At 43.1% G+C, this 23,419-nt stretch overlaps 1 protein-coding gene across 1 annotated transcript in view; it reads right to left on the bottom strand.

The window, feature by feature from the left end:
- Nucleotides 1–23,419, bottom strand: part of RAPGEF4 (Rap guanine nucleotide exchange factor 4) — a 184,188-nt gene that overhangs the window by 66,497 nt on the left and 94,272 nt on the right. Inside the window, exons 5-8 of the mRNA XM_066634746.1 lie at nt 20,437–20,509; nt 18,566–18,630; nt 5,895–5,948; nt 3,802–3,908 (exon numbers count right to left, since the gene is read on the bottom strand). Coding sequence (XP_066490843.1) covers nt 3,802–3,908; nt 5,895–5,948; nt 18,566–18,630; nt 20,437–20,509 — 299 coding nt within the window. The remainder of the gene's footprint in view (nt 1–3,801; nt 3,909–5,894; nt 5,949–18,565; nt 18,631–20,436; nt 20,510–23,419) is intronic.

The following is a 23,419-nucleotide window of genomic DNA, read 5'->3' as shown; positions in this document are numbered from 1 at the left end:
GGTAGGAAACCCTGGAGAGCTGCTCTTAATTAACATAAGTAACATGTGTTAAGTGGACAAATGATCTGACAGCATATGGCAGTATTAGATGTTCATCGTGAATTGGCACAGCACAGTAACATGATGATCTGTGCTCAACAGCAATAGCAGAACTAAACATAGCAGCGGCTTTCATGAGGAAATTGGCTGAATTTATGAGAGATGTCATGGTGCTTTCTTGAACCTGGCTTCATAGCATTAATTATTCTTTCCCATTAGTCCATTATTAAAGAAAAAAACAAACATTTAAAAAGAAAATTAAAAGGAAAAGGAACAAGCTCCTAGCAAAATGTTATTTCAGATAAATTCATATATCTGGAAAGCTGTTTCAGCCTGCAATGCAGGGAGCAAATGATTAAAAGAATTTCAGTAGGAAAGAGAAAAGATTCTTGGCAGAGTGTAAAGGCCTCCTCTAAGATACAGAGACTACATTGCTTTTTTACAGTTTATTTTAATAACATTTGTTGTTTTTCCTCTTTCAAACCTTATAAATTACTAACTAATGTTATAAACTATGGCTGTAATCCCATTCACACTTTCTTGGGAGTAAGCTCCATTGACTATAATGGGATTTACTTCTGAGTAGACGGGCATTGGGTTGGATTCTCAATCACCTTCACTCTTTCCTTTAGATCAAAAATGGCTTTAGTGAACATAACGAGTTCATTCACAGCACAATCCTATGTATGTTTATTTAGAAATAAATCTCACTATGTTCAATGGAATTTACTCCCATGGAGGTACACATAGGATTGCAATCTGAGGGCCCAGTCCAAGCTTCTCAGCTCCAGTGATGAGCTCCAGCATCAGTGATGGGTGTCGCAATTGTGCCATAGGGCACATCTGCGGCACCTGGAGAGCCGTACAGTGCCAGCACCAGTCAGTATCAGCCAGCGCCTCGGCACTGTGAGGTGGGCCAGCCAGTGCTGCAGCTTTGGGATGGGGGTAAATAGCTTTGGGATGGGGGAGGGTGAGTTGGGGGAGGAAATGGAGCAGGAGTGGGTGGGACTGGCAAAGCTCTGCTCTGCTGGATCCTGAACTCCATGTCGGGCTGGAAAGCCCAACACAGTGTCTCTCAAGTCTGCACTGGCAAAATACCTGGTGCAGTCTTGAGAAGTGGGGCTTGGGGATTTCCATTGCGGGGCTTGGGGATTTCCCCGGGGACAAGGGACAAAAATCCCATTCCCTCAAGGCTTCCCGGTGCCTGCTGGATACGGCAATAGCCGCTTTGGTGTTGCTGCCCCAGCAGGTGCGGGGAAATTCAGGATTGGGCTTCCCACTGCTTATGACAGTGGTCACTGAATGCGTAGAAACAGTCAGCTAGCCAAAAATACATGTGTAGCAGTGCAATAGTCATATATGCTCTGCAACCCTTGCCATATGGCCTAAGAGTCTTACAATATTTTAGAACATCTAACATTTAAGTCCAGAGAAATGTCACACAGAAATCCACTGCCTTAAGGAATGAGAATTTTTTTTTTTAAATTAAGGTAATATCTTTTATTAGACCATTCTAGCAAACTGTATATTCTGTTGTGTTAAGTGAAATGGAAACTCTGTGGATCCCAAAGCACAACTGAATATTAAGAAAACAGAACATGGAAACAAATAAAATAGGAAAAAATATCACTAAAAATCCCAGAAGAAGACACAAATACAAGAGGTTTATGGGGGAGGGGGGGGATGAATGGATTATGGGAATGTTTTCATCTACACAGACAGTGGTTCAGCTGCAAATCTTCTACTGTGTGCAATAATATATCTAGGGTTATACATTGTGGAAAAGGTACAAGCATGTAAGATCTCAGTTCAACTTAAAAAATATGCCTGGAAAGTAAAATAAAATGAACATTCACACTTTGGAATGGTCACTGGAAGGACGTTCGCCTGGCCACTGCAGTGATGTCATCTCATTTACAAGTGAAGATGCTTTCCAGGTCACTGATCCATAAGTATTTCATTTTAAATGCTTTCTCCTGCTGACAGGATGGTATATCATTCCACACTGAGTGATAGAAATTGTTGTTGCTGTAATGGACAGCTATTTAGCATTCGAAATGTTTTGTGTTGGTTTTTTGGATTTTATTTCTGTCAGAACTGTATGGTGCTTTGAGGGTTTGGGGAGCAGAGACAGTCCCGGGGTTGTTTTTAATGGTACATTCACATAATTATTTGAAATCAAAAGGCTATGGTGAGATGAAATGCTGTGTCCAATCTGATGAAGAGGTCTGTGTAAAGCGAATGATCACAGTTTGAATAAAATGCAGCCTTCTAATCCATTTTGTTTCTAATATAAAAATCTGCTCACACCTCCCCAAACATGTCAAAAGCAGGACAAGAGCCTTCAGAGCGTTTAATTCAATCCTTTAATTCCCCACAGAACATGCAAACCACTGCTATCAGAAATTAGAGAGAAGTAAATGAAACGTTGCTAGATTTTCACTCCTATCCTGACAGAATGTAACAGAGAACTCATTTTAACAAGGCAGTGCTGCCACCAGCAGGATGCAGAGAAGCATGAACTATAAACAGAAATTATAATTACTTAACACCCATAATCAATGTAACGTACAGGCATACAGAGGCCACAATTCAAGACAGAGGCCCAATTTAAACATGACACAGGGTGTGTGTGTGTGCAGGGTGTAGTGTCAGAGAAACTTACTGGTGGGGCGGCTCACATAGCTAGTGTCCCATTGAACTATGATGCCTGGCCTATGCTTGCAGCATTAGTGCACCATATTTGTGGTCCAAATGGGCACCACGGGACATAACAATCCTGAACTTGTAGTGGCTGAAGGTCTGGTTTAAATATGTTACTGTTTGCCTAGTATGCCATATGAGTAACCAAGCATCTTGTTGAAATTGGGCCAGAGTGCAAGAATATTTAGGGCCACAGTTTTCAGTGAGCTTAACCAGGGTGTCAAACATAAGGCCTGCGGGCTGGATACAGTCCGCAGAAGCTGTTTATCTGATCTGCATGATAACTAAAGCATCAGCTGATTTCATTTGCTGAGCTCCCATTTTAGCAGCACCACTTTTGCCTTGGCAGAAAGAGTGGTGCTGGCCGAGCCCAGCTATCATTCCACATGGACCACCCTTTCAGCAACACCACTTCTGCTGAGTTGTCACTGTTGAAAGGGCAGCCCACATGATAAATGGGCTCTCCAAGTGCCACTCATTCAGCAGTGCCACTTCTGACAAGGCATTGGGAGGGAGGGATGGAAGGACACCTCAGAAGGCACAGAATGGTACAGGCTAAGGGGCAAAGCCAAGAGGGTGAGAGATGGAGAAAGGGGACAACGCTAAGGCAATGAGAGAGCCTAATTATCACATGGGCCGCCCTTTCAGCAGTGCTGCTTCTGCTGAGGCGTCACTTTGCAGAACACCTCTTAGCTGCTGAGCTGCAAAGTTACACCTCAGCAGAAGTGGTGCTGCTGAAAGGGCGGCCTGCATGATAATTGGGCTCTCCCATGTCTTGAAAATATAATTGAAATTTGAGAACAAAGTGCTTTTTTCTGATCATCACCTACTTAATAGTGATGGCCCTTATCACAAGTCCTCACCATCAGCCCTTAACAGGTGCCATGAATGCTATTTGGCCCACTGTATGGAACAAGTTTGTCACCACTGAGCTCAGTCTTGGATTGTGGGTAAAGTATACACAGTAGGTTCAGTTCCCTGGAAAGCTCTAGGGATGGCACAAACCATAATGACACAATATGATGTACATAAACCCATATGCCACCAGCTTTTATATACCTGTATGTCTTCAAATGATACTTGCGGTCTCTTATCATGTGAGGCGCTCGGGAGAGGATTGTGTTTCGCAATACCTTTCCAGCTCTAAGGATTTTTTCTGATGGGACCTTGAGGAGGAGGATGAAGCAAGAAAGAAGACAGTGAGCACAGCTGAAGCTCTCATGGTCTCCTGAAAGTTAAAATACCACCCTCAAGCTTGTATGCAATCATTCCCTTTGCATATACATTCTTTTATAAAGTAAGGAAGCTAATTACGATTGGTTTTAATGCCATAATGTGATATGTAAATGTGGCCCTAAACTTATATCCTAATAACGCTCTATTTCCATTGTTAGCCATCTAACTGGAGCCATTTTAATGTTGCATTGGTGCAGAATGATATCCCAACTTACAGCCCAGTCCTGAGCTGCCCGGGACACCCAGCCTCCGTGGCACTGAGAACGGCTGCTGCTGGATCATGTGTGCCTTGGGCTACTACAGGTGGTGCTACTCACTTTACCGCTGACCAAAAGGTTGGTGGTAAGGTAGCCGTTTGTGTAGGGTGCCGAGCCCTCTACGAACAGACAGGATCCGGTGGAGCAGAGCTCCACCAGACCTACCTCCCCGCTCCCTCCCCCGGCACGCCTCCCACCCACCCTCTCCCTGCCCCCCGCCTTTGTGTTACGCCTCCCCCGCCCTCTCCCTGCCTCTCCGTCACGCCTCCCCCCACCCTCACTCCACACTCTGCTGGCCTCCCCCCTCCCCGGAATGCCTCCTTCCCACCCCCCCCTGCCCCCGCTTCCCATGCTGTGGCTCGGCGGTCCAGCGCCGGCCGGGTGGTAGCACAGGTGGTAGCCCAGCAGTAAGTGTCGCAGACATGCCTTACGGCACGTTTGCGACAATGCATGGCAGCAGGATTGGGCTCTTAAACATTTAAAATTGTTGATGCAATGTGAGGCTTCAGTTACTGCCCTGGCTCAGGGATCTGTGGCATTCAGTGTATACACTGAACAAGTGCATGCATGGACTTCTCATGTCTGTTAACAGCATGATTTGGCCTTTAAATGTTTATAGATGGAATCTCTCCACAGAAAAGAATGATAGAACTGTCCTGGGTGATAGATCTCTGCACATGTATCAAAATTTTGACACCCAGAACAAATAGCTGAAATGCAGATGTTTAAAATGCACATTACAGAACTCATTTCTATTTGCTATGGTTGTGGTTTACAGCACAGATAAACCCGGTCTATGTTCAACTATTTGAGTATATCAGGTCTGTCACTGGACATATATACAGATGGCATGATTTTTGCCATTCCACCCCACAATGACTTATGAAATTGTACATTCATCCATTGCTATCACACCTGTTTTCAAACAAGCACCTTTATTGAAGCTATCCAGGCTTATCTGATCATTTTCATGTGGATCCACAGCCAAGGTAAAGAAGAAAACATCCATGATCCTAATTTTTTTGAACCACAAATAATGCAATCCTATGCATACCTACTCAAAAATAAGACCCGTTAATGGCACTTTCGCCCTAATAAGTGTGTATAGGATTGCAGCCAGAGCATGGATAAGGGACAGGAAGACAGTACCTAAGGACAACAGTCATAATGTCTATTTGCAACACAAAAGTCCCAGTCCTATCGGGCAATAGAGCATCAGCAATTGGACAGCTGACAAGAGATGTAAGTAAAAAATATTTTAATTTACCTCCTGCCAGCTGATTGATCGCCTGCCCCAGCGCATCAGGGTAGAAAGTAAGTTAAAATATATATTCAGATGTAGTGTAATTTCCAGGGCAAGTAGAATCATGTCTACCCTAATTCCCTGATACGTAATACACAGCTAATGCAGATCAGACATAAGTTATGTATATGTCAAATCCACACAGATCTGTTGAAAAGCCCTCAGGCAAACAGTTTAGTACAGGCTGATTAAACTTAATGCAATGTTATTACACCTGAGTAATCACTCAGAGGCTCACAGTTGAAACATCATTATTATGATAGCATGTATGCAGTGTCTCCATATTGAATGATCCAATCTTTCATTATTTCAATTTATACAGTTATTTAGGCCTGTGGCATATTTCCTCCCATTACCTCTGTAATGGTTTTAGCTGGACGAAGTGGGATGTGATGTTCAATTAAAGGAACCTGAAAAATAAAATTTAAGTGAAAGAAACAAAGTAGGATTGATGAAGAAAACAACAAATGAAAATGGTTTTTTAAAAGTCAAAAATAAATGAACATACTAAAATTTTTTTCAAAAAATTGAAAACAAAGAAGATATAAACAATTCTGAGAGCCCAAATTTGCCTGCTGTACTACAATATGAAACCATGCAGGAATCATCAAGAAAAAAATAGGCACTTGAAAAAGTGTTTGGAGTACTTGTCAGAAAACCATTTATAGCTGAATTCTGACAAGTCTAAAATACTTGTATTCTCTAGAACAGGTGTGTCCAAAGTTTTTGGCAGGAGGGCCACATCATCTCTCTGACACTGTGTCGTGGGCCTGGGGAAAAATGAATTAATTTGCATTTAAAATTTGAATAAATTTACATAAGTTTACATAAATGAATATATTAAAGATGAACAGCTCACGCGAGAGGTCAAACCCTCACCCTTACGCTGAAAGCAGTTGCGTTGAGCCAGTGTGGGCTCCAACAAATCTCCAGAGGGCTAGAGGCTCATTGGAGACTGGGGGCTCCCTGAGGGCCGGATTGAGAGTCCTTGAGGGCCACAAGTGGCCCCAGGGCCGGAGTTTGGGCACCCCTGCTCTAGAACGTGGAAGTTGTATAATTGGCAACTAAATGGACACAAATTAGAACAAGCTACAGTTTAAATACCTTGGTCTAAATTTACATTATAAAACTAAGCCCTAAGCTTTGGATGAAAAAGGATGTATGAACAGTTATCAAGATACCTGGCAATGAGGTGATCCAACAGCAATATCAAAGCTGTCCATTTGCAAATCAACATGCAACTCATAATTCATGTGACATGTTTGCAAGTTAACACAAATTACCTTTTTCAGAACTCAGCTGAAACCCAAGCAGTGCTCAGAATGGTACCCCTTCAGCACACGTCTCCTTCCTCTTCCTCTCCCAGTCTTCTCCTACCCAGCTTATTTTATAGAAGGCAGGCAGAAGAGGAGGACATGGAAGAGCCAGTGGTGAGGGAGGGATGGATGGATTGGTATTGCATGTTGAATAACTGACTGATTGGTTCGGTGGAAGGAAAGTTTTTGAGAAGATCTGGGCAGTGGCCAGGCAGGTAGTGGACCATGGCAGGTGGGGAGGGACACGAGAGTACAGGATGTAGGAGTTGGGGGGATGTGAGAGTATAGGGCAATCCCTTCAGTTCACTACTTCTGCCAGCTTGCCATTCAAAAAGGATGTTTCCCCCAGTTTCATGGTTGGGCAGGTCCTGACTCTATTCTTAAAGTTATCTAAATAATTCAACCTTAGCAAACAAGGGCAGCCATCACACAGCCACCTCCACCACCGGCAAAGGCTGTTTCACCATTTCTCTTCTTGCAGTATATCCTAATTACCAATCAAGTTGCTTTTTTTTTTTTACCTGTACAGCAAAAAAAGATACAAGTACGGCATGTAACACCTAATTTAGCCCCTACTTTCGCTGAAATAGAAGAGGCAAACTGTATTACAATGAAGAATAGAATGAAAATTAAACATTACTTCTGTTTTAATTAGACTGAGGAAAGATGATGGGTCTCAGATCCCCAGTGGGCATTATGGCTGAGCCTAGTCCGATGCTCTTACACCAGCCTGGCTCTCATGACAAGTCATAACAACAACAACAACAACAACGGTATTTATATACCGCTTTTCAACAAAAAGTTCACAAAGCAGTTTACAGAGAAAATCAAATATCTAATGGCTCCCTGTCCCAAAAGGGCTCACAATCTAAAAAGATGCAGCACCAGCAGACAGCCACTAGAAAAGACACTGCTGGGGTGAGGTGGGCCAGTTACTCTCCCCCTGCTAAATAAAAGAGGAGCACCCACTTGAAAAAGTGTCTCTTAACCAGTTAGCAGGGGTTCATAAGCTATAAATCCTCATACTCCTGTATAATGTTTTATTCCTACTGCAGAAACAATGGGACAACTATGACTTGTACATGCAACAGTTTAGAAGCTGTAATCCAGTGGATAATTACATCAAAAGTATTTCACTGTAATCTGTGAGGTTTGCTTTGGAGCAAACATTATTAGGATCATGCTAGCAGAGATGGGCAAATGCAGTGTGGTTTGACTTGAGTCAAGTCACAAGTCTCCACCCCCTTTAATTTGACTCAAAAACATGTCCTAATGGGTGGACTTTCCAAGCCACCCAGAGCTCCCCAGAGCATTTTGGGGACTCTAAAAGACTTGTCCTAAGTCTCTTCCCTAAAAAAGTCATGGCTCTGCAGGAAAAATGGAGCTGCTGCCAGGGTGTGTGTGTGTGTGTGTGTGTGTGTGTGTGTGTGTGTGTGTGTGTGTGTGTGTGTGTGTGTGTGTGTGTGAGAGAGAGAGAGAGAGAGAGAGAGAGAGAGAGAGAGTTCTCTTTAAACACTCTACTGCCTCCCCCAGCCCCTCTCTGCTTGCAAAAACCACTTGCCCCTACAGCCAAAACCAATTCCTCTATCCGTGAGTCTCCTCCTCTCCCTCTCCCAGAGACACAAAATCAGGACACATCCTCCATCCAATGGATAGTCCGGGGACAAGAAGAAGCACCTCCCTCTCCTGTGTGCTGAACATGTGCAGCACCCAGCTAGTTACTTCTGCAACTAGTTACTTTTGCACCCCAATACTCTTAAACCCAAACAAAAAAAATAATTTCCCTCCACCCTCAGTTCCTGTCTATACCTCCTGACTGAACACAACATACCCTGCTGCTCACACAGATCTGAATGCCCGGCTTCCTGATCACTGCATGAGGCCTTTTGGGCAACACAGAAGCAGCGCAACATTGGCGTACACGAGCAACACCCCCAAACTGTGTCTGGGTGACTCAAGTCATACAAATCTGTGGCGTTTTCCAAGTCAGTAGCCCCAGACTTGAGTGTTTGCCCAAGTCTTTGACATGTGTGACTCAAGTCTGCACAAATCAGAGAAAAAATGTGTGTTTTCGTGACTCTGACTTGAGTCACTTAACTCGAGTTCCCATCCCTGCATGCTAGCAATCTGCTCCTCAAAAATGTCATACAGCCAGCAAATCTTCAGCTTCTCCCCCCTCCCCATCAACCTCTGAAATCTTGACTATTAACCTTTCTTTATAAATGCATAAAGAAGAGCTGTCACAGCTGTTCCAACTATGTATTGATTATTTTATTGGCTTTCTATTATACTTGACTCTGTAATGCCAATTTCTAGAATTACTTGTAGGACAGGTGTTCACTGTGTTCTTTGTAAGATGCCATGAATGACTATGCAAATCTAAGTTTTGAAAATTTCCTTTTTCAATTTTTCTGCCAAAGTTGAAAGAATAATTGCAAGATTCAAGGAATTCATTTGGCGGTTTCAAACGTAAGAGCCAAATATGTTCCTTGCATGCGCTCGATTTGTCAAAAGAATTGAACCTTGAAAAGGGCTTCCCTGTTTCTCACCGTAATTACTTTTTTGCCTACTGTCCAACTGCAAAAACTAATGGAGTGTGTGTAAATGTCTTTATACAGTGTGATGGAATCACACAGAATACCTGGCAAAGAAACAAGGGCGTCAAATGCTTTTCTGACCTGTATCTGATCACATTCAGTGATGCTATCCCCATCTGATGGGATCATTTTCTGTGGCCTTGTACTTCAGCTCCAGGAAAGTATACAGTGCCACGCAAATGCTATTCTGTGTTATTTGAAAGGAAAATGACTGAAAGCATATTTTAACTGAAGAGTTCCCCTATGTAACTATGTTCTATCTCAGTGTTTCTCAATGTTTGTCCCCTGCCATACAACTCCAAAATGACAATAGATCATTTGTCATTTGGCTTGGGGCAGACAACAGATTTTGAGAGAGCTGGATGTGAGAGCCCTGTTGGAATGAGGTTTTATACACCATGGAAACAGTAAACTAGCACACCCAGACACAAGCAGACTTGAGTCAGCATGCGTGGGGACAAGTGCCAAGTCAGGGGGCCCCTGACTCGAGTCTTTTTCAGTCTTGTGTGACTGACGAGTCACTGACTCATCCAAAATCACACATTTTCACGACTCAAATTCGAGTCATTCGAGTCGAGTTCCCAACCCTGGGAATAACCTCTATGCTAAAACTGGGTGCATCAAATACAAAGGTCATTTGGCTTAAGCATATAAGGGAGAAAAAAGAGCTGGATTACACCAAAGAATCAGGGATGAATTATTTTCCAAATGCTCTGTATTTTTAGCCTGCTCATCTGAGATTTCATGGTACTGCACATTCTTATAATCAACTGGTTTTTCCCCCTCTATACTGTGAAGTCCTCTTTTTGCTATTTTAGTTGAACTTCTGCTCAGGGAAGTGAGAGTAGAGCAATATAATCACTACTGTTACAATGGGCTTTTTCAATATTCAACTTATGTAACGGCAGCTTATGCAAACAATGTGTTTCACTATCTTATCTTGCATAAGGAGTGAAACAACAACCTGCACATATGTGATGATGGATATCTCGTAAGTGTATTTCACAGACTCCTCCACAGTTTTTACCTCAGATTTTGGAAGGGGGAGTTAACTCTATGTATCCCACATGTGATTCAGACATACAAAATACTTGTAATAGTACAGATACTTATTAATTACTCTAAGAGTGGCAACGATTGCAACACAATTCACTGAGAGTGATTCAGATAATCCCTAGAAGAAGGGCAAATCTGAATTCCTGTTCAAACAAGGACCCTCACAGATAATACCAGTTGTGATATTGTCACCTGGGCACCAGGGGTCTCCTCAGGAGCAAGGGTTTCATTAAGAGTAGGGGAGCTGAATAAGTCTGGCCAGGATCCAGCTGCCCTACATGGGACCTCCCTGGGAGTAGGGCCAGGGGTCACATGGCCAGAAGGGGTGGAGCAGGGAGAGCCAGCTGCTGGGCTCATAAGGAGCTCAGCAGCCATGGGAAGAGGTCGCTCCTTCTCTGGCTTTGGAAGGAGGGCGAGGGAAAACAACCCCAGTACTTGTCCTAGACCTGTAGCTGGCCTGGATAGGCTCAGAAAGGCCCCAAGTTGGGGTAATCCTGGGGGGAGAGCTGGGCCCAAAGAGGGTGAAAGACCCCAGACATTGGGCCTGCGAAGGCCATCCTGGAGAATCTCCTGCCAGGCTCCTGACAACCTGTGGGAAGCCTGGAGAACCCAAGGGGAATGGCAACCAGTGTCCTGGGCCAGCGAGCCTTGCCACCTGCAGCAAGCCATGGCACCAGTCAAGGCAGCATATCAGAACGGAGGGGCAGAGACCCTGAAGACTTGCCGCTACTCTGCAAGACGCCTCCGTCCGACAACATTTATCAGGGGGCAGTAGTCCTCCAGCCCTGCACCCCACAGCTGGAACATGCAGCAAAGGGGAGGGAACTCTGAGTATTCTGGCTTACAGAAACTAAGCACTACTCATGCTAAAGACAAATACCCAGGGTCTTGTGAAGTAACAAGTTCCCGATGAGTGTAAAATCTATAACTAGAATAAACCGTGTTCGTAGACTATCTTCACTGGCTCCTTATGTCCTTAGTTGGGGTAAGTCAGCTTCCACCTGTACCGGTTTGGCAGAAGCTCCACCCCTTGGCCCCGCTGAAGGGATGGACATGACAGATATCTATGTGCTTAAGGTGATGTCTAAGGCACACACATCTCCCTCATCATGCTTTCATAACTTGAAGCTTGACTTCCTGAAAATGCATTCCACACAGCTGCATTGGATGCCTATTTGGAAATAAACTGAGGATTAGAGAAGTTGGCAAAGCATCCGCACCTGCAACATTAGTCTGATACTGACATCCATATGAACCTGTCTGAGTGCAGAGATCAGCACTGGCATACCCTTCTCTATTTACACTCTCCGTCAAAAGCAAAGCAAGTAGCAACTCACAGGAAAGGCCTTTAGGTACTTATACCCTACTTTGGGAATGGCCTCCCTAGAGACACTCATCTGGAATTTTCATTCTTAAATTTCAGGCACAAGGTTCAGGTTTCCCCTACCCCACCTTGGCATTTTAGTTGGCTTTATGGCAGTGTTTGAAATGTTTCTATATTGGGTGATTTTATTCTGCTGCTTTTATTCATATTTCTGTAACTTACGGTTTTCTCATTTTTAATCATTGCTTATTTTCTTTTGCTATTAACTTTGTTGGGGAGCAGGCTAAAAGTATCTGAACTAAACAAAACAGCATCACTTTTCAGAAGTAACCCCTGCTAATTGGGTAAGAGGCACTTTTTCAAGTGGGTGCTCCTTTTTTAGCAGGGGGAGAGTAACTGGCCCACCTCACCCCAGCACTGTCTGTTCTAGTGGCTGTCTGCTGGTATTCATTTGCATCTTTTTAGACTGTGAGCCCTTTTGGGGACAGGGAGCCATTTAGTTATTTAATTTTTCTCTGTAAACCGCTTTGTGAACTTTTAGTGAAAAGCGGTATATAAATACTATTAATAATAATAATAATAATTAATAACAGCATGTTTGTCTCTATTTCAAGGTTGCTTTTTACCAGCAAAAGCACAGACTTTGTTCTCCTTCACTGGCTACATTCAAACAATCAGACATTCCTCTTCCACCCCCCACAATACTAGCTTTGGATCCCATCCTGGTGGATAGGGCCAAGGTGAAAAAAATTCTACTAGCTTGCAGTACAGGTGGGGCCTCCACATTCACGGATTTTGCATTTGCATATCTGGCTCAATGTGTGCCCCCGGACCCATGTTGAGCCAGGCATTGCCTCACCTGAGCCCTCAGGAGGCAACCGGAGCTATGCCTGTTGCCTCTGTGGGCTTCAGAATGGCCATTTGTGGCTGAAAAACGCTACTTCTGATTTTCTAAAGGAAATTGGAAGTGATGTTTTAATGCCATATAAGACATTCTGAGGCCTGGGGAAGTCCTGGGCCTCACAATGCTTTATATGGCATAAAAACGTCAGAAAAGCATCAGAAAATCGGGAGTAGCATTTTTCGGCCAGAAACAGCCATTCTGAAGCCTGCAGAGGTAACAGGAGGACGCACGCTGTCTCTGTGGGCTTCAGAGCACACCTTTGGTCCCCTTTGGAGGGCTTAAGAGGCTAGACTGTGGATTTTATTATCTGTGAATTTCTGCATCTGTGGGGGTCCAAGAACGAATCCCCCTCGGATACTGAGGCCCCACCTGTGTATACCTGTGTATACCCCACAGGTATACCCCACCTGTGTATACAGCTAGTCATTAAGCAAGCATTCTAGATATAGCAAAACCTAGAAAAATGGTGATTTATTTTAGTTGATGAAATTCAATAACATTCTCATAAATATACTTTTTAAGTCAGGGCTGTCAAACCCGTTTCATACCGAGGGCCAAATGGCATTCATGATGCCTACTGAAGGCCAGAAGTGATATCGTTAGGCAGGAAGTGATGTCATTAAACAACTCTTAACCAAAAATAAGCACTTTTTCTCACTTAGGAATTCATTAACTACAAATGACAGAAGAGAAAACATACAAATCTTTATCATGATATGAGAGAGCCCAATTTTTGTGGGGGCTGCCCTTTTAGCAGTAACACCTCAGTGCTGCTCAGCAGCTGAGAACCTGAGGGCCTGATAAAAAGCTTCCGCGGGCCACATCCGGCCCCCGGGCCTTATGTTTGACACCCCTGTTTTAGGTGGTCTTCACTCCCAGAAAGGGGAGACTAGTTTCTTTTGGCACAGCACTGTGATTTAAATGAATCATTTTTTGTTTTTTAATTTTACTCGTAATTAATTTAACTCTCAGTTTAACTGACTAGTTAAAAAGCATCGGAACCTTTACACAGTTTTAGTGTTAATAGAATCACAGTTCATGTTTAAGGATGTCTATTTTGGTTTGTGTATTTTGAAAAGGAACCTGTGACTCATTCCTTGGGGGTGGTTCGCTAACCTTCCCCCGCCTCAGTTCTGGCCCCACCCAAGTCATGTTCAGTTTATCTCAGGCAGAAATGTTCCAGAAGAAGCAGGATACAGGCCTCACACTTGTCCTCATTTTAGCTACATCATTAGAAATAAGGAAAGACAAAACTCTGTTTCTCAACCCTGCTAGTTAAATATCAATACTGATGGAAGGAATGTTTTCAGATGTCAGCACTAAACGTGCTTTAATCTAAACCTGCTTTAATATATATGCTTTGTATATGTGGGGGGAATTGTGGGGAATTTTCAAATGACAGTGATGTAATAACTGCCAAACAGCTGGTCAACTGGCAGCTAGAGAGGCTTGGGGGATAGCTCTCCTTGTGCAATCCTTAACATGTATATTCAGGAATCTCATGGACTTCAGTGGGGTTTTGTTGTGTGTAAAGTCCAGACAGATGGTGATTTTCCTGAAGTTATGGTTGAGAAAGATCTACCTGATTCTGGAACTTTATTTCCAACCCCAGGCTTTGCCAGCATCATGAACCTTTGGGAATTGGACAGTCTATCTCAGGGTTTCTCAGTGTTTGTCCTCTGGTGTACCACTTCACATGGTCCACTTATTCAGAGTACCACCGGAAGTAACTGGTGATGATACCACTGCCAGTTACTTCTGAGTTGAGAGGCCAGATCCAAAGCAACAAATGCCAGTAAGAGGATCAAGGTGGATGGGCGGGCTTTTTCAAGTGTGGAAAAACATGCTTTGGAGCCTCTTACTGCTCTTTGTTGTGTTCCTGGTCTTGCTGTTGGGCGGCAGGTCTAGGAGTCCTACAAATACCTGCAGACAGGAACCCATACCACTGGTTGAGAAACACAGGTCCATCTCATTCTCTCTGGTCTATATTTCATACCTTCCATTTTAGATAGGAATTATTTCCTATCATGCTGGTTAGGATTGTTAACCTTATACGTACTTTATTCCACAGTGTTCCTATTTGGTGCCCCCAAATCAAATCACATTTTACATGGAGTGGCAGCAATTTCACACACTTTCTCCTTTAATTGATGTAGGGTGCAAACCTAACATGTAGTGACTTGGGAGGGTCACAAAAGTGTCGTGAGGAAGCCAGACTGGCGCTCCCAGAAGCGCTGGCCTGGGAAGGCTGACGGAAGCCTTTGCACTGACTTCCTCCCAGTGCCTAGCACTGGGCTGATGCAAGGATGAAAGGTAGGCATGGGGGAGGTGGAGAGGGAGTGGGAGGGAGGTGTTCCTGGGTGGGGGGAGGGCAGGTGGTGGGCAGCCCCACAGGCGGGCAGGCAGGGAGCATGGGGCGGGGCTGGGATCCAACAGTTATGCTTCAAGTCGCTCTAGAAGTGGTGCAAGTCCAAGGAGACCCTTTGGGGCCAGCAGTCGTTACCCGGAGGTAAGGGGAAATGTTTCCACTTGCCTCTGGCTGAGCTGCTTATGGCCACAATCCTGCGCTGGATACAGCACAAGTCTCCTGGGTTGCCTGTTCCAGCACAGGATAGGATTGCACCCATAGTTATAAACCTCATAGAAAGTACACACAATCCTAAGTACTGTATATTTATTCAGACCTCACTGACCTTATTGGGGCATACTTTCAAGCCATCATGCTTAGATTTCCATCTCTCTCTCTGTGTGTGTGTGTGCGTGCGTGCGTGCGTGCGTGCGTGCGTGCGTGCGTGCGTGCTAGAACAAGTTGCATCCTAGGTAAAACCCATGCTTGGGGGTACAGATCTATCTATCTGGGCAGGTCTAGATGGTAGAGCCTCCGTTAGCCCGAAGATAACATCAGAAGGTCTCCAGTTCGAGGACACCGGCAGCTCCTTGAACGGCTGAGAATGGTGAGACCTTGAAGCAGCTGACAAGCCAAGCTGAGTGATTCCACCTGCTCTTGGTGTGAGCAAGAAGTGTCTTGGCTGCCCTCCATGTGAGAGATGGAGCTGCTTCTCAGCCTGCATGGGAGAACTGGAGGCCAGAAGTGAGACCAAACCAGGAAGATCCATTCTGAAAAGTGGTTGGTTCTTGAAATACAGAACCTCTATGATTGTAAGAATCCCCTTGAGGGATTTAGAAATGCCTGCCTATGTAAACCGCCTTGAATAAAGTCAGAGGAGTAATCCGATGACCAGAAAGGCGGTATATAAATACCTAGTTATTAATTATTATTATCATCATCATCATCCTTCCTGTGTTACTTGCAACAATGGAAATTGCCTTCAAAGTACCATATGCTGTTATTAACGTCACCCAGGAGTGTTTATTTTTCATGCAGGATAAGGATGGGTCAGGAAGTGCCATATTGCAAATAAGACAGGAGGAAAAGCAAGTATATGCAGAAAGCAGTAAAGGTTAAAAAGTTCTCAGCCTATCTAAGGGTGTGAAAAAAGCTCACCCTCTCTAAGGAAGCAGGACAGACAGAGGAAGTGGTAGACATGATTGTGAAAGAACAAATTGTTTTCATATCGAACAATTATTTTCACATGAGTGACATGTGCCAAGAGCATTACTTCTCATGATCAGTCATCAGACTATTTGAACAGACTATACTGTTTCTTTAGACTACACAGTTTCTTTTGAAACACAGACACCATGCAACACTCCCACAGCCAGAAAGGATTTGAATAATATAATACACAATTAATTTAATATAATAAAAACCTAATATAGGAGATGTAAATTAACTCAGCAGCTTTCCTAGCCCACCCTGATAAGTTATACATCAAAAAGGCATCATTAACCGTAACACATGGTTGTTATAATGGGACCGGCTCAATGATTACAGACTCTTTTCAATCGGAAAATGGGGCTTTAACGGAAATACGCAATGTAAACTTTTGCTGATCATGGCATACTACTAACACTTATTGGGTGAATTTATTCCTTCCTATATCCCCCTTCCAAGATGGTTCCACAATGGAACCATTTCATACAAGTTTGATGTAGTGGGAATCTGTTGGTCTCACAATGTTTTGCCCTGTTTCCTATTGATTGTTCTGCAGAGCAGTACAATTTAGACTTACAAAAGTCTGATTCACAGGCAAAAATCAAATAGCTAATAGGCTCCCTGTCCCAAAAGGGCTCACAATCTAAAATGATGCAGACGAGACACCAACAAACAGCCTCTAGAAAAGACACTGGGCTGGGGCAAAGAGGGATAGTTACTCTCCCCTGCTAAATAGAAGATGAACACCACTTGGAATAAAGTACCTCCTTGCCCAGTTAGCAGGGTATGGTTTCATGCTGCCATTTTGCAAGGAGATGCATAACTAGTGTAACTTCAGAATAGGCCTGAATGAATTACGTGGGTAGAAGATGAGAGCACTGGGGAAGGAGCCCTGGCATGGTAACATCCATATTGCTTAATGTACTGGAACCTTAAAGAGGAATAAGTGACTTTCCTATATCCTAAAAAGGGAAAGATTGGTTTATCTAATCTGTCTACTTTCTGACACAACTAATTAAAAGTAGTTAAAGTTTCCCCCCCTCCCCAGCAGCGAACACCTCATTTGTCTCAGAGTGATCTATTAATGCCAAGTGTTTGGGCAACTTTCCTAACCTCCCAGCATGAATCACTCCTGGCTTTGCTTTCTTGTTTGTTTCTAACCCATGGTTTATAATTTGAAAGCCTGCTGAATTTCACTGACAGAAATGGTTCAGTGAACACTGGCACCTTAACCTACTTTATTGTACACATTCATCTCAGTGATGCTGGCATTTCCTTCTCTTGTGATTATTCTATTCAGCCACATCTGAAATAAGCGCAACCCTGACCTATTCAACTATACAAAGTTCCACAAGCACGTAAATTTTTCAGTAACTGAGGGCACAATCCTAACCAACTTTCCAGCACCAATGCAGTCACAATGCAGCCCTGGGGTAAGGGAACAAATGTCTCTGTGAATGCCGTCCCCTGCAGAATTCAGTGCACGTCCTATTGGCATGGCTGCATCAGTGCTGGAAAGTAAAATAGGACTGGGCCTTGAGGCTGCAGACTTATACACATTTTCCTGGGAGTATATCTCATTAAACTCAATAGGACTTACTTCAGAGTAGATGTACCTTTGTTCGCACTGTGATAGGCCAATCCTATGACCTCTCTGAGCTTCCAAACTAATATTCTCACAACACAGGACACCTTATGGCAATGCAGAAACTGCAAAAACTGAGACTAATGTGCACTACCAGGCAGTTGCCACAAACAGTGAGATGCACGGTATATGCAGCAGTGGTTCTGAGATACCCTGCCAGAGTTAGTGAATGATCAATGGGGTGGCCAGTGCCAGGGAGGGGGAATAACAAGGTACGTATTTCAGGGGAGGAACAAGGACTGTGTGGGGCGTGACAGGAGTGATTCTGGTGGCAGCCATGCACACTGGATCTTATCCCCCATTGTTCAACCCTGCCCCTGGCTCTCCTCAGATTTATATGCCAGCAATAAAGCTGGCATAGGTTGAAGAGACCCACAGGTCATCAGTGGCTGACACAGAGGTAAGGTAAAAATATTTTTCCTTCTCTCCTGCAGGTTTCCTGACTGCCCCCCACCATAGGATGCAGTGTAGCCTCCATTGACACAGCAACATGCTATAATGTGGTAGAGAAATAGGACTGGGCTGTAAGACACTTGATTTTTATGAATATTTTCACAAAATAAAATATAACTATATGTTGAAGTCTGCATCCCTTGATCCTAATAAAGGAACAAAAATAATTGATTTACCTTACTGCAGTTTTTAGAGATTGAGCACAGACTACTGCTAGACATATTTTCCTTGTCAGGCATCCCTGTAAGAAAACAGGGAATATATTAGCATAATATTTCCAAAGGATAAAGGTTTGCTATTCAGGTTGGAAATCCTTTGCAATCAAACCAAACATAAGAATCAGGGTTACGCCCATATTATAGGAAGGTTACAAACACTGAAAGCCTTCCTAGGCAATTCACAAAAATAACCCTGTTCTTTCCCCTTTATTCTAAAAAGTCACATGCGGAATCCTCCAGCACCAGTAATAGTATATCTTCCTAAGCCTTGGGCTCTCATGTAAAAAGAAATTCAGAATAAGTTTCAATCAAATCAACAAATTAAACACTATCTTGTGGCCACTTAACAGAACAGTGAGGGGTGCCCATTAGGTGAAAGAGTTTTCATTTTCATTTCATGATATTTGGTGAAACAGACTCCTGGGGCCCACTCAGCTACCAAAGACTTAAATTACAGAAAAAGTGGAAATATTCACAAGTAGAAATGAGTTCCTGCACAGAGAGACCATACCTGGCTGGCATTCTGTATTTGGTTTTTAGATGTGACAAGAACATTTCACCATCCTTAAATGGTACAATGTAAGGAGTGCTCACTTTCTATATTGGTACAAATACATTCAAATGCTTGCTGTAATGTGGTCCCAAATGGCCTACGTACACAGGAGGTGAGATACCAGTGTTGTTCACCACTAACAATATCCCTAAAAATAGATGCTTGTGACAACCACAACATCCTTTATCTTTTTTTAAAATTTAATTTAAGATATGGGTACAGGAAAAATCAAAAATACATATGTTAAAGGCAATACAAAGGGAAAAACACGAGGGAATCGCAGAACTGTAGCTAATCCTATTTTGCTTCTATAATTATTATCACTTAAATAGCTCATAATTGTTTATCCAACCACTCATATAACGGGTTCCATAATTGCTGCATTCTCTCCATCCCGCCATCCCTCAGTCTTTCCGTCAAAACATCCATTTCAATAATTTCATACAATTTCTTGATCCACATATCTATACTGGGAATTTCTGAATTCTTCCATATCTTAGCATAAAATAATCTTGCTGCAATAATTACGTATAACAAAATATGTCTGAAATCATGTGGTCCCAAATGGCCTACATACAGGAGGTGAAATACCAGTGTTGTTCACCACTGATATCCCTAAAAATAGATGCTTGTGACAACCACAACATCCTTTATCAAAATGGCCAAAATGGAGAGGTTTGAATGCTGGGAAATGCAATATTGCCCTAACATTAAGTCCTACCTTGAAGAAAGCCCACTGGATACCCTGAAACAAGCAAGCAACAACTGCATGTTAACTGTGTGCAAGGCTCTAAGAGGTGATGATTTGCTCAAGGTAAATCTCATTTCATTTTTGGCCAAGACAAGCGTGAAGTCAGGCCTAAGTCTGACATTTGACAGGGCCATCCAGTTTGTTGGTGACTTGTGGGCCCATTTGCTGGGCTGAAGGAATGCAAGTGCCAGGTCATTTCTCCACCATTTGTCAGCAGCTTGCCCACCAGGTGCAGAATTTGCAGGGTTGCAGGAGAAGGAAGGAGAAAAACAAACCTCCTCCTTCTTATTATTCCCTTGCTGGAGGCGGGAAGCACTTGAGGAACCTGTGACTTCCGTTTGGAGAGGCTTGTGGGAAAACAGAAGATGGTTCTGATGCCTGATTTTTGTCTATGTCATCTTAGGAACCATGCAGAATGCCCCAGTTCCCCATCTTTTGCATCTGCACACTTAGGTTATAAGCACACTTTTTAACAACTCATGGCATGGATTCTGCATGGTGACTTATAAAACTTATTGTACTTACTGTCATTGTTCGAGCCAGTTTCCATAACACCATAAGGAGGAGCCAGAAGTCCTGACATATACTGTCGATATTTCTGGGGGAAAAAACAATTGAGATGTCATTTTGACTGGATTTATGCACATCATTCTTTTACAGTATCTGTACTTAAAAAGAGCACATTGGGGGATGATACAATACATATTGCTGGGATTTTGGGGGGGGGGGCAGAGGCCTTTAATGCAAGCATGTTTTGTTTGTATTAACAGTTTTAAAAACTGCTGCAGCATCATCAGGTGTTCCATTTTCATTCCTATTTTGCTAAGTCACAAGCCACCTTGTCTGTCACTTTCAGGACTGATGAGAAGTAAAACAGTAGGAAGTCAGGGATGCAGATAGATTGGTGCACCATATACAAGTGTCACACTTGTGAGCAGCTTGCTTACAATTAAGCCAAACCTAATTTTGTGCCCAACCTTCTAGCACTGATGCAGCCGCAATGCAGCCCTGAGGTAATGGAACAAACATTCCCTTACCTTGAGGAGAACTCTGTGACTAACCACCACCTCCAGCCCTCAGGATGCAGCACACACACTGTTGACACAGCATATCAATGCTGGAGAGTTGGACAGGATTGGGCTTAATATAAGCCTTATTGTCTTATGCTTAATATATGTAGGGCACAATCCTCACCAGGTCTACTCAGAAGTAAGTCCTATTTTGTTCAATGGAACTTACTTTCAGGAAAGTGTGGTTAGGATTGCAGCCTAAGTCTTATGCTTAATATAATGTAAAAAGCGTAAATGTGGTAGTGATGATCCCATGGCAATGACAATACGGTGTATTACCACTTTGTTTTGTGTTTCATTTACTCAATTTTGGGATGCAGTTTTCAACTCCTAGCTCATGGTAGCAGCAGAGACTTTCCCATAGCTCAATTATCAGCAGGAGATGGTGAAACAGTTCAGAGAAGAACATCCCTGAATTGATGCGATGCACAGTAAACCACCCCTACTTGGTATCCTCTCATTTACTGCTCACCAGTAAGTGTTAGAGCAGTGCCAACACAATCAATAAAGCTCCAAGCTTATGTAATGTTCTCTCTAGCATTTAAGTGAATAGCCCAGTAATGTGGGAAGCAAAGAATACACTGCAATAAAACCAAGATTATTCAGACTCAACATAGACTTACTCATCCTTGCTAAGGCACTCTGAATCATATCTCACTGCTGTCATATTAGTGAGTATACAAACACAATTCCCACTTAAAATGGCTGCACAATAAGCATGTACAAATCTATAAGAAAGGCAGAATTTTTTTCTATCTAGTTTGACTCTACAAAGCGTTGAACCACTGACTAGCTGAAATTCATGTTGAATTCAACCATGCAGAAATAATAGTTTAAACATGCAAGTCTCATTCACTAAGCCGTTTTAATGAAAAAAATTTTCTCTTTGCTTAGGTGCATTTATAGAAGCCCCACAGAATGTATTTATATTCTGTGCCTGAATCCAGCAATGTAGGCACAGAAAAGTCTGTCAGCAGTGGCACAGCTAGGTTGGTTAACACCCAGGGCCCATAAATTTTTGTCACTTCATACGACATAATTAATTTTTTAACTATGGCTGGAAGAGACATCATCTAGCAAATTAAAATAATCATAAATAATTGAAGAAAAAATTAAATAAGGGGAAGCCAGCCCTGATTCATCAAGTGAAATTTCTCTGTAGCCTACCTGCAATACCACCCTTCCACAAAAAAGTCAATGAGATTTTCAGCCCTACCCAGTGCCCAGTTCAATTTAAGTTCTTATATTTCAACCATATCACTATCAGGACCCAACTGGCTTTACAAGTCTAAAACAGAAAACATTCACCATACTAGCTGAAGCTTCTCTTTTATTCTTTTTGGTGGGGGGCTGCCTTCTGGAGTATTTGTTGAGCTCCGGTTTCATCAGATCGGGACCATTCTGGTGGCCTCACATTCCCCTTTGCCTGACCTAACCACGAGCCAAGGCATGTTTGCTTACTCATGAGTAAATGCTTAGTTTAGCTTTCCATAAGGCTTAATACATTTGTCAGCTTGGAGGGAGGAACTTCCTTCTTGGGTGTGTTTGGGGGCTGCATTCATCAGATTGAGACCATTCTGGTGTCGTTGGATACCCCTCAGCCTCTCAGCCCCTCTCAGATGGACTAAGGCAAGTTCACCTACTCACAAGTAACCATGCGATATGGCTCAGTTTCACTTTCCATAGGGCTACATGCATTTTTGTTTTCTAGTTTTTCGGCCATACCTTTTGATAGAAAGGAGATATTCACTCTGGTTTCTTTCATTGTATTCTGCTGTAAATTTCACATCCAATTGTATATAGCATGATGGTATTATTCCTAACCACTGCAAAGTTAGTGGTTTTGGTAACTTGTGGTGTCACTCCCCACCCTCAGCTGGTTCCTAGGGTGGACCACCCCCCCACCCCTTGCTAGCTACACCACTGTCTGTCAGTGAATTGTCCCCACTGTAGGAACCCCAGAGGTGCAAATTCTCTGCATCCATTTATTTTAGATAGTTTATACCCCACCTTTCAGTCAAAGCAGCTCAAAATGTCCCACATTTTAAAGAAGTTAAACATAACAAAGTACAGTGGGCCCTTGTTATCTGTGGGTGTTCCATTCCTGGAAACCCCTGCAGATACCAAAATCCAGATGTTGGAATTCATGAATTTTGGGGTCCTTTAAACCTCTGAAGGCAACTGGAGTTTTTTTTTACATGGACAGACCTGTAATGTAATAGGGATGTGCTGGAGCCACAGCACCACAACTTGAGTCGAATCCCAAGTTTCAGCCCTCCTTAAGTCAGGTTGCTCACAAGTCATAATGGACAGCCATTATGATTTATCCTGAGCTGTTTTTCAAGACATTTTGACTTAAGTCTGAGTTTTTTAAAAAAAGTGAGTCAAGTGAGTCAAGCCCTGGAAGCGGGGTGCGTGGGGGGGTGAAGGGAGCAAGC

Source organism: Tiliqua scincoides, chromosome 1 (genome assembly GCF_035046505.1).
Source record: "Tiliqua scincoides isolate rTilSci1 chromosome 1, rTilSci1.hap2, whole genome shotgun sequence".
Taxonomy (NCBI): Eukaryota; Metazoa; Chordata; class Lepidosauria; order Squamata; family Scincidae; genus Tiliqua; species Tiliqua scincoides.
Note: the sequence above shows the minus strand (reverse complement) of the source record. Positions and strands in the feature narration are given on the sequence as shown.